The 11,659-nt window shown below is 36.8% G+C and overlaps 1 protein-coding gene across 1 annotated transcript; it reads right to left on the bottom strand.

Annotated features, from left to right (window-relative positions):
* Positions 1-298: 298 nt before the first annotated feature.
* LOC141385561 (uncharacterized) lies at positions 299-6,435 on the bottom strand. The gene is made up of 6 exons (XM_087253852.1): positions 6,178-6,435; positions 5,991-6,080; positions 5,819-5,860; positions 5,296-5,420; positions 4,910-5,002; positions 299-536 (listed from the first exon to the last, which is right to left on the bottom strand). Exons 1-6 carry the CDS (start codon positions 6,353-6,355, stop codon positions 444-446), a joined length of 621 nt encoding a protein of 206 aa, XP_087109978.1. The 5' UTR covers positions 6,356-6,435; the 3' UTR covers positions 299-443.
* Positions 6,436-11,659: the final 5,224 nt, after the last annotated feature.

Genomic DNA, 11,659 nt, shown 5'->3' with positions numbered 1-11,659 from the left:
AATCTTGAAGAGTTTCAGTAAAAGAATTGCACAATAGGAAATCAGTAGGCAACATGAAGATACTGTATACAGAAATAGTAAAAACGCTTAACAGGCACTGCTTGAGAAGATGAAGACCATCAGAAGGTGACACTTGAAACCCTTGAAACCCCCCTTTGTTCATCTGTACATCAGCATCGTTCCCGAAGAGCTGTCAAGATTCACTCTTCTAGCACACACAAACCCTTCTCCCAACCCGATCTCATAACTTTGCGTACAAATAACACGACTTTCCACCTTTGAACCGAGTCTCGTTGATGACGTCATCGCCGTTAAAGTTGGTGCGTGGCATATGGACGCATCTGTTCTCCAAAGAAATGAATGGGAAGGACTGGCGTATCATATGCACGCAAAAACGGATTTTGGCGTATGCATTGCACGCAAAGGGAAGGTGGAAAGTCGTGTTATTTGTACGCAAAGTTATGAGATCGGGTTGCTTCTCCATAATTTGCATCACCATCAGAGCTCACGATGCCACACTCATGATCTTCATCATCCTAAGAGAAAAACAAGAACATAGTACTCAGAACAAGTGTTTCCCCCCAAAATGTATCCCAATACTGTGCACATAACAACAACAACAGCAGTAATTATAATGTATTGTATAGGCTTCTTTTTAAAACTCAGTACAAGTCAAGAGGACAAGATCAATGTACAGAAAGTTACTAAAACAGACGAGAATTGCGTTTGGTGAAAGAGGTAATTAATTATATGGATAGATTATATGTTTTTGAAACCAGCTGAAATTTGAGTTACAATAATCAATATGTATGGTGGCTAAAAAATGTACAAAAATGACTTAGGTATTGGGTATAACAACTGGACAAAGACGAAATGTATGTATGTATGTGATAGAACAGAATACCTGATTTTATTGATTTTAGCAAAATAAATCCTCCTTAAATAAAATACCCAGAAATGTTCCAATACATTTTCAGTGAAACCACAAATAAGAAAGAAAACAGTGTAACCACAAAAAAACACATTTCCTGTAGTTTTGTCTTTATCATCAGTGTTTTTTTCTGTTCTCAATTAGTCGCCTTGCAATTATAAGGTTCTATCTGCGTTCTGAATGATTTTGAGATATTGAGCTTCAAAGTTTTTGCATTCCATATAGTAAACAGTATGTTTGTAAAATTTCTTTTTAAAATGAAAAGTTGTAAAAATGTAAACAACTTATAAAAAAACCATCCCATAATTTAAATAAGTTGTCATTTAATAAGAATATTTCAATAACTCAGTTTTGACAAAAATCTCAGATAGAACCATATAATTCTAAGGTGACGAATTATGATAGTAAATGACTAAGTCTCCCTCCAGTGATGATATACAGTCATATTACACCGCTTCTTATGAGATATTGCATTTATACAACAGTTATACAATGGCATAATCATGTATAAAAAATAGAAAATCAAACAAGGAGAGAAACCCTTTTGTATGATGAACTACTTTCTTTCTGCCATTCATTCACATCTGCAGCTGACGTCAGAACAGCAGAATCTGTGCACTACTTCACAAATGTCACTTTGGAGCTAGTGTTTGAATGATTCTCTTGCATAATAGCCCCTTTCACACATACAGACCTTTCCGGAAAATTGCCGGCAATTTTCCGGAAAGGTTGTATGTGTGAACAGGTCCTTTTTGAAAATACCGGTAAATTCGTTCTGGCTATTTTCCGGAAAGAGAAGTTGTAACATTACCGGCAATTTGCCGGAATGCTGCGCTGTGTGAATGCAGAAGGAAGATTACCGTAATAAGCGCGTGCACGTCTAGAACGTGCTGACGTGAGACGTCTGCTTTAGCCAAACACAACAGTCAAACGCATTCACGTCCGCGCGGTTTGTGAGAACAAAAGCCTTTGAATATTTTTCCAGACACATTTAGCTGCTAGAAGTTAGTCAGATCACGTTTATATGTTCTTCTTAATGTCAACTGTGTAAATAATTATCGATGAGATGCTTATGATAAGCCGTTGTTTGTTTACCTTCAAGCTTTGCGTGCGCCTATGAGCGCCTGCACAATTATGAACATCTCGACATGCGAAAGTGATCCTGCGAAAGTTGTTCACAATATTGATCATCCACAGAGTTTGTAATTTAGTCAAATGTTTACATATACAAGCGCAGCCGTTTAAAGCTCATTTGTGGTGAATGATGTCAGAATTTACCGGTATTTTGGAATGGATGTGTGAATGCTCTTTTCCGGAAAATTTCCGTAACGTCCTCGCCTGTGTGAACAGAGCTTTTTTGAATATACCGGTAAAGTCTTTCCGTAAATTTTCCGGATATTTACCGGTATCACTGTGTGAAAGGGGCTATTGTCTAACGTAATGACAAAACAGGTGATTTTGCTGGCATTTTAAGATTATAAGACTGAACGCCAAGAAATGCCATCAGTCTACAGGGATTTCCCAGTATTTCTCTGTTGTAATCGGGAGATCACAATAATTAACCCAGAAAAATCCAATGCAACGCAAACACTACCAGATTACTGTTGTGTTAGCGATAAGAAAAAATGCTAAACACATGTGAGAAAGAGTGGCCAACACACAATACATACATTTGTGATATATGAGTCCCCTCTACACTACAATTACTATGGTATAAATACATCATTACAACATAAAAAAGAGACAGATCATTTTAGAATGTAACTAGCCTGTTTAATAATGATTTGTTCAGTTGTATTAAAAACTTTTTTTATATTAGGTGGTCTCTGTCGCCATCTTGTGGACGAACAGCATCAACCATCTTTGCTCTGCCCAATAAGACAGGCTGATGCCAATGCGCTGTCTCTCCGAAATTATAAACATTTAAAATAAATACTATTCTTATAAATAAACTGCATAGTTGCAATCTAAACAACTACATTATTGCCTAAAAAGTTTCAAAAGTACTTTATGTTGTCCAACAGCAGCAATATTTGTCAAAAGCTGAAGTCATTGATCATTGATTTGCTGTAACTATGTGGGCGAAGTAAAACGCAAGGGCGAGGGGGCTGTATAAGTGCTGCTATTATGGAAATACCCCCCCCCCACCCCCCCGGTTACTTTTTCCCTCATTTCTGTTTAATAGAGAGAAGAGTTTTTTCAACACATTTATAAACATAAACGTTTTAATACTCATTTCTAATAAATTATTTATTTTATCTTTGCCATGATGACAGTAAATAATATTTGACTAGATATTTTTCAAGACACTTCTATACAGCTTAAAGTGACATTTAAAGCCTTAATTAGGTTAACTAGGCAGGTAAGGGTAATTAGTAAAGCTATTGTATAAGATGGTTTGATCTATAGACTATCATAAAAAATAAATAGCTTGAAGTTGCTAATAATTTTTACCTTAAAATGTTTTTTTCAAAAACTTAAAACTGCTTTTATTCTAGCCAAAATAAAACAAATAAGACTCTCCAGAAGAACAAATATCAAACATACTGTGAAAATTTCCTTGCTCTGTTTAACATCATTTGGGAAATTTTTAAAAAAGAAAAAAAATGTAAAGGGGACCTAATAAATCTGACTTCAACTGTGTGTGTATATGTAAGACAAAAAGCAGAAAAGTAAATGATCTGTATATGTACAGCTTGTGTAACTCAGAGGTCAGGAAGTTCTCAGAAGATAACATAATCTTACTTTTTGAATGTGGTAATTAAAGGCGTTCATTATACAGTGTGTTGTTAATTGCAGAGCTCTTAAGAAACAACCGGAAGACAAAAACCTGCAATTTCTGAAAAAGATCAAGCCGCAGCCAGGTAATGCAAAAATAACTTAAAAGAACGTAACACAATACTTACCTAAAAAGTATTTTTGTAATATCGTAGTGTATTACTTTCTAAAGTAACTTTCCCCCACATTATATTGTATATAAATATAATATGTGTGTGTGTGTGTGTGTGTGTGTGTGTATATGTATATATATATATATATATATATATATATATATATATATATATATATATATATATATATATATATATATATATATATATATATATATATATATATATATATATATATACATACAACAGTTCTGTCAGGTTCTCAAATCTGATTGGCTGATAGCCGTGCGATATTCTAAATATGCGATATTGTTTTTATATACACAATTATGCCAACAAACTGTTGTAAAAAATGCAATATCACACTTGTAGCAGTGCGATATGACTGTTTAACGGCACTAGTGGGTGCCGAAATACAGCCATATCGCACTGCTACTCGTGTGATATTGCTCATATATATATATATATATATATATATATATATATATATATATATATATATATTATTATGATTATTATTATTGTTATTATTATTATTTTTTTTAATTTATACAACACGTCTGTCTGGTTCTCGAATCTGATTGGCTGATGGCCATTATATATTAAAGTAATATCAAACTGTTGTTTAAACGCAATATCACACGAGTAGCAGTGCGAAATGGCTGTACTGTCGGCACTGGTGGGAGGCATGCGTGCCTTAGTGCCCCAACCAGTGCCGATATACAGCCATATCGCACTGCTACTCGTGTGATATTGCGTTTATACAACAGTTTGACGGCATAATTGTGTATATAAAAACAAAATCAAACATGGAGAGTCTCAAAAAGCCTTTTGTTTGAGGAACTACTTTCTTCCACGTTAGATTCAAATCATAAGCTGACAGTTAAACAGTTGAGCGTGCATCTTTTAAACTTTAGATTTAGATCTATAGTGTCTGCTTTTTTCTGGCTGTATGTGGGCGGAGTAATATACAAAGGGTAAAGAGGATGTACGGGTGCTGATATTACTTAAATATATCACGGCTATCAGCCAATCAGATTCGAGAACCAGACAGAACTGTTGTATATATATATATCAGATGCATTACCACATATGATGATCCAGATCCAGATCCAGATCCCTCTGAAGGGGCTTGTAAGATCCAAAAAGTTTTTCCATTGGTTCTGGAGATCAGCCAGCCCTGCCAGAGTACAGTTTTTTCAGTTTTTTTACAGTATTTTCATAAGCTCAGTAATAAAGTAACGATCTCTTTCATTTTCTTACAATAATAGAGCTCGTGGCAAACTGTTCACTTCCATTTTTAATGTTTTATCGTTAAACATTTTTAAATACTAAAAAACATTTTATACATTTTGCTTTTGTTAGTTGTTGCAATTTGTCCATTAATGTCTAATTCCTAAATCAGAAAACATAAGTGTAGATAACAATAATGTAGAGTACTTAAAAAAAGATAATTACAAATAGAAGCTGTACCTTATTAAGCTCTGATAAAGTGGCCAAGGTGGCATTTCTCTTTGAGCAGAAGCTTTTGGCAGCGTAACAGTCACTGTCGTCACTCCAGAACAAATAAAACACATTGTTGTACAGAAGCCACACTTCTGAAAGATAGGTTTCTGTTAGTTTAAAAATAATCAATAAAAATAATTATGTAGAAATCATTAGAGTTTGTTTTGGGATTTGATTTAGAAGATATAACAGTAGATAGAGAGATATTAGATATAATATAAAAATCTTAGACATATATTAATTAGATAAATAGATGGATGGATGGATGGATGGATGGATGGATGGATGGATGGATGGATGGATGGATGGATGGATAGATAGATAGATAGATAGATAGATAGATAGATAGATAGATAGATAGATAGATAGATAGATAGATAGATAGATAGATAGATAGATAGATAGATAGATAGATAGATAGATAGATAGATAGAAAATTAGTTTGCAAAATTTGTTTCTTCTCGTAAATAGGTAAAAAATCTAAATAAACCTGTTTGTCCTTTTGTTGGTTGTTTTTCTTGGTTGTGAGAGTCTGGAGAAGAAAGCATGATATCTGTAAAGCATTTTGTCAACATTTAAACGCACTCATCATGATAACCATCTATTCATCTATAGAATAATTAAAGCATTAGTAATTTCCAAATGCTGCCCATGAAACTTACAATTTAAGCTCACAATGGCAAGGATGACGACCAAGATAAGGATGTTCACGGCAAACAGTAAATACACATAATTCCCCTTACAAGGCTTTTCTAAACAGAGATAATTAGAGATTAATACACAAATAATAAATCATATAAAAGTCATGACTTTCCATTTAATTTACTCATCAGTTGTGTTTTGTTTTACCTGACTTTAGTCCAGTTCGGTTAACAGTTCTTCGGTCTACTGGTGGAACATCAAGACTTTGGTAAAAATCTTCTGTTTTAAAAGTTTCATTTATCTGCCTGCCTCTGTTCTCTACATCTGTATCACCATGATGTTCGTATTCATACTCAGACACAGAAAAACGCTGCTGCAGCTCCATTGTACTCACAACACTAAAGGCACAAGTGCTCAGCTACAGTACAAGTAAAAATATTGTCTACTCTGATGCTCATGAACTAAATGCAGTATAGGTTAATGTGGTTTGTGGTGTGTACACACATGCACGATAACTGGAAATGTATTCTCTGTAACTTGGTTTTCTGTTCTCTTCTGGATTACACAATTTGAGCAGACCTGCATTGAGTCTTCAGTCTCTAGATGTTGTTTATTCTTTTAAATTGAAAAAAAAAAATGTATATATATATATATATATATATATATATATATATATATATATATATATATATATATATATATATATATATATATATATATATATATATACATATATACACACACACACACATTATATTTAGATACAATGTTGTGGAAAGTTACTTTTGACAGTTTTGACAGTTGCTGCCCATGACTGTGAATGCTGCCAAACATGTATGTTAAGAGCTTGACCATGCAGGACCAGTACTATTTCTGAACATGGAGGCACCTGGCCAAGTAAATGAACAAGGGCAGCTGCCTGCTCGAGGAAGAGGAGTAAGGGTGGTTTAATAGGTGGAAGAGGCCTTAGTGCACAAAGACACTGTGATGTCCCGGATGAAATTCGGTCCACAGTTATAGACCATGTCATCAACCATGGCCTCACAATAGCAGAGGCAAGTCGCCGAGTGCAGCTTAATGTGTCTTGCTCTTCAGCGGGGCTATTTAATTAGTTTGTCATGAGGGGCGGTTCATGAAAAACATCTCAAACGAAGGACCGGAGAGATATGACTTGCTATATGAGTGATAACAAAACTGCATATAAGAGCCCATATGCTGTTTTTTTCCTCCTTAAGACACCCACGTTGGCTTTTCCTATTAAAATTTTAATATATTGTATGTTGAAACTACATAACATTAGTGCAGTGTACAATAGACCTTTTCTTTTTTACAAACATATTCAAATGTTGTATTTCAGAGCACAACAAAAGCAGTGTATTGCTGACGTAGGCTTCTTCATTCAGACACATTCATATGTTACTTTTCAAACTGCATTACAATTAGGGAGGCAACAATTATAGATTTTTGTTGTACGATTATATAGTCTGAAGAATAATCATGGGTTTTTTCCACTGAACTAAATTAATTTTTTATGTCTTGGTTGCACTATTTGGAGGGCCAGAACAAATTGCCTCGGGGGCCGGGTTCGGCCCACGGGCCGCCAATTGAACAGCCCTGCTCTTCTACAGTCTAATCCATCTTCCAAGCCTTTCACGTGGAAAACAGGTATGTAGTCAGTAAATGATGGAATTATATGTTGTATAAGACAGCCCACAGTTACAAGGGTGAGGGCATCACTTGTACCCCATTTTTCTGCTCGAGAGCCAAGTTCACAGCCAGAGCTTCCAGATTCCCCATCACAGCCAGAGCTTCTAGATTCCCCGTCACAGCCAGAGCTTCCAGATTCCCTGTCACAGCCAGAGCTTCCAGATTCCCCATCACAGCCAGAGCTTCCAGATTCCCCATCACAGCCAGAGCTTCTAGATTCCCCGTCACAGCCAAAGCTTCCAGATTCCCCTTCACAGCCAGAGCTTTCACATTCCCTGCCACAGCCAGAGCTTCCAGATTCCCCATCACAGCTAGAGCTTCTAGATTCCCCGTCACAGCCAAGGCTTCCAGATTCCCCGTCATAGCCAAAGCTTCCAGATTCCCCTTCACAGCCAGAGCTTTCACATTCCCCGCCACAGCCAAAGCTTCCAGATTCCCCATCACAGCCAGAGCTTTCAGATTCCCCATCACAGCCAAAGCTTCCAGATTCCTTGTCACAACCAGTGCTGCCAGAGCCACCACCTGAGTCCCACAAAAGGCCAGAACCACCACCTGAGTCCCACGAAAAGCCAGAGCCAACACCTGAGTCCTACGTAAGGCCGGAGCCGCCACCTGAGTCCCAAGAAAGGCCGGAGCCACCACCTGAGTCCCACGAAAGGCCGGAGCTGCCACCTGAGTCCCACAAAAGGCCGGAGCTGCCACTTGAGTTCCTTGAATGGCTACCACAGCCATTTGACTTCCCAGTGCTGCCAGAGCCGTCTGATTACTCCAAGCTTTCTGACCCTAAGCTTCCTGAACCACTGGGGTTATCTGAACCGCCAGTGCCTCCTGATCCATTGGTGCTACCTGAACCACCAGTGACTACTGATAGAGAGCCTCCTGACTCAGTGTGGTTGTCTGAACTGCCAGTGCCTCCTGGCCCACTGGGGTTATCTGAACCACCAGTCCCTCTCTACGCTCCAGGCCCTCCACAGCTCCACCCTCCAGGCCCTCCGCAGCTCCACGCTCTAGGCCCTCCGCAGCTCCACGCTCTAGGCCACGCTCTGTTTCGCCTCTGCACCACCTCCCTCATGAACTATTCTGGGAGCGTCTGGAATCCACTTTTGGAGGGGAGTACTGTCATGATCACCAGCAATCCACTTCTGACAGATCGCTGGTGAACTACATATGCCATGTTTAGGAACTACAAATTCTATCAGACCACATCCTATCATGTTATGCCAGTTTTTCTTGACTACGTTTTTGGGTTGCCCTTTTTGTACCAGCCACTGTTTTGCTTAAATATAATCTTATTTCACCTGCACTTGGATCCTCGTCTCTGTTGTTCCTTGCTTTGATCTCCACAAGCGACATATAATCCTTATTTTGAGGAATATAAGAAAAAGGGTTAAAGAACTGCAATTAGGGCCTCCCATGTAAATCTAACACTGTGGGTTTTACTGTAACATTTCAGTAAGTCTATCAATGATGATCCCCTCCCCCCCCTCCCCTTTCTGACACATACCCCTTGTACTACTTCTGCACAGGAGTACATGTATCCCAGGTTTGGAACCACCGGAGTAGTGGCCTGTAGTATACTGAACTTTTGGTTTTGAGAACATAGAACATATTATTAATGGATGACCCAGGCCAGAGATTGTGCAATATAACTATGTGCTGCCATATCTGAGAATGGTGTGGCCACTCACATCCCCAGTTTTGGCCCATACAATACACAGAAGCTCTTCATCTTCTTGGACTGCCTTCATTTTGATTTGATCCATAAAAATGAGAGAGGTCTCCTAGGGCTTCACCTACCACAATATGTCATTGTATGGGACAATGTGAATTTCCACTGTGGCTTGCTCATCAGGGCCTGGTTTACTACCCCTCCTAGGATGGTCATGGTGTAGATAGATAGATAGATAGATAGATAGATAGATAGATAGATAGATAGATAGATAGATAGATAGATAGATAGATAGATAGATAGATAGATAGATAGATAGATAGATAGATAGATAGATAGATAGATAGATAGATAGATAGATAGATCGATAGATAGATTTATGATAATCATAATTTTACATAAAATATGTAACGCAAAATAACCGCCGTTAAATTACAGAAATTTATCAAAAATTTAAATTTATAGACATTTCTGTAATTTAATGTCTAACATTTTACGGCTGCAGGAAAAAAACAAAACAAAAAAAATAATTTTACAGTGTATGTTTATAGGGATAGTTGATTCAAAAATTGAAATTCTGTCATCATGTGTTCTCTCTTCAGTTGACAAAATTATTTTAATTTATTTCTTCTGTTGAACACAAAAGCAGTCACTGACTTCCATGTAGTAAATTCTGTAATGTCAATGGCTGTTTTTCCCCAACATTTTTGAGAATATGTTGTTTTGTGTTTAGTTGGACAAAGAGAGAAAGTACTTGGAAAGTCACTTGGGTGAGTAAATTGCAAGGACATTTTCATTTTTGGGTAAACTATCCATTTAAGTCATTTTAAGGTTTATTTATAGCATGTCTAAGAAAGAAAAAGTCAGAAAAGGCAAATTTGACTGATCAGGAAAATTATCATTATTTCATAAACATTTTGGGAGATCAATTGTACAACTGATACAATTGTATGGCAAGATAGCACTGCAATAGTAACAGGCATTTGAACAGAACAAGAGCTTGAACAGAGAGTTATGTAGCATGCTTTAGGTGTCTATATAGGTGGATTTGGTTATGATGTGTAAAGTTCAACTGATCATCAAACACAACTCTAAAGTTCTTGGCTGTCTTGGAATGAGTTTTAGTTGATGCAAAATAGGCTACGGCTATTGTTTTAGACTCAGATTGTTAATGTTAACCAGAGTTTGTTGGTTTCAATGTCTCTACAGTCTAATCTTCAATTGCCATTCGAATATCGTATACAATATTGTTTTTTTAAACCCAAAAAGAAATACATTTTTCTTAAAAATGTTTCTCTTTGAAATATACAATTTTATGTGATGCAATGAAGAAAATACAAATAACAGAAAGCTTTCCTACAAAAACCTACAAGTAGCCAACCGCTTAAAAATGTTGTGAATCAATCAAATGAGGACATAGTTTTGAACTCTGCCTGTACTTACTTAAAATGTATTTTATCCAAAAGAAGTTAAAGACTGCATCTATAATGTGGCGACGCGGTGGCGCAGTAGGTAGTGCTGTCACCTTACAGCAAGAAGGTCACTGGTTTGAGCCTTGGCTGGGTCAGTTGGCATTTTTGTGTGAAATTTGCATGTTCTCCCTGCGTTTGCGTGGGTTTCCTCCGGGTGCTCCGGTTCCCCCCACGGTCCAAAGACATGCGGTTCAGGTGAATTGAGTAAGCTAAAATTGTCCGTAGTGTATAAGTGTGAATGAGAGTGCATGAGTGTTTCCCAGTGATGGGTTGAGCTGTGAGGCATCCGCTGCGTAAAACATATGCTGGATAAATTGATGGTTCATTCCGCTGTGACGACCCCAGATTAATAAAGAGACTAAGCCGAAAAAGAAACTGAATGAATGAATCTATAATGTCCTTTGACATGCCGGCACTACTCCAGAAATGTGAGAGTGGTTTATGTCAGGAAGTTCCAGTCTGGAATGATTATCCTTATCATCAGTATACCTGACATCAGTATTATTCCTTATTTAAAGACCCAATGTTAAATGGCACACAATTAATAAACATTTTTCTACTCATAGCATTACATTTAATCATGTGTTTAACAGATTTATGTACTTTATGTTATTAATTTATTTTACTTATGGCATCTTGCATACTTTTGTTTTTTGCTTATATATAATATCAATAATTATAAAATATAATCATTAACTAATTTTTATTTATTCATTTATTTTTATATTCATATTTACATACAATACAATACAACAGTTTATTGCCAGACTTGCATCTGAAAGGTTTCTTGCATAACAGCATGATAAATACTCCTTACGGACACAAAGACAAACAAAAAAGT

This window comes from Danio rerio, chromosome 5, assembly GCF_052040795.2.
Source record: "Danio rerio strain M-AB ecotype USA chromosome 5, GRCz13ab, whole genome shotgun sequence".
Taxonomy (NCBI): Eukaryota; Metazoa; Chordata; class Actinopteri; order Cypriniformes; family Danionidae; genus Danio; species Danio rerio.
The sequence above is the reverse complement of the archived record's forward strand: the minus strand, read 5'-3'. Positions and strand labels throughout refer to the sequence as shown.

Bases quoted from the DNA above. Each gene is read 5' to 3' on its own strand.
- LOC141385561 (XM_087253852.1), bottom strand. From the start codon at position 6,355: ATGGAGCTGCAGCAGCGTTTTTCTGTGTCTGAGTATGAATACGAACAT. The intron at 6,081-6,177 runs GTAAAACAAAAC...ATCTCTGTTTAG, and splicing joins CCGAACTGGACTAAAGTCAG to AAAAGCCTTGTAAGGGGAAT. The intron at 5,861-5,990 runs GTAAGTTTCATG...TTTCTTCTCCAG, and splicing joins TGCCATTGTGAGCTTAAATT to ACTCTCACAACCAAGAAAAA.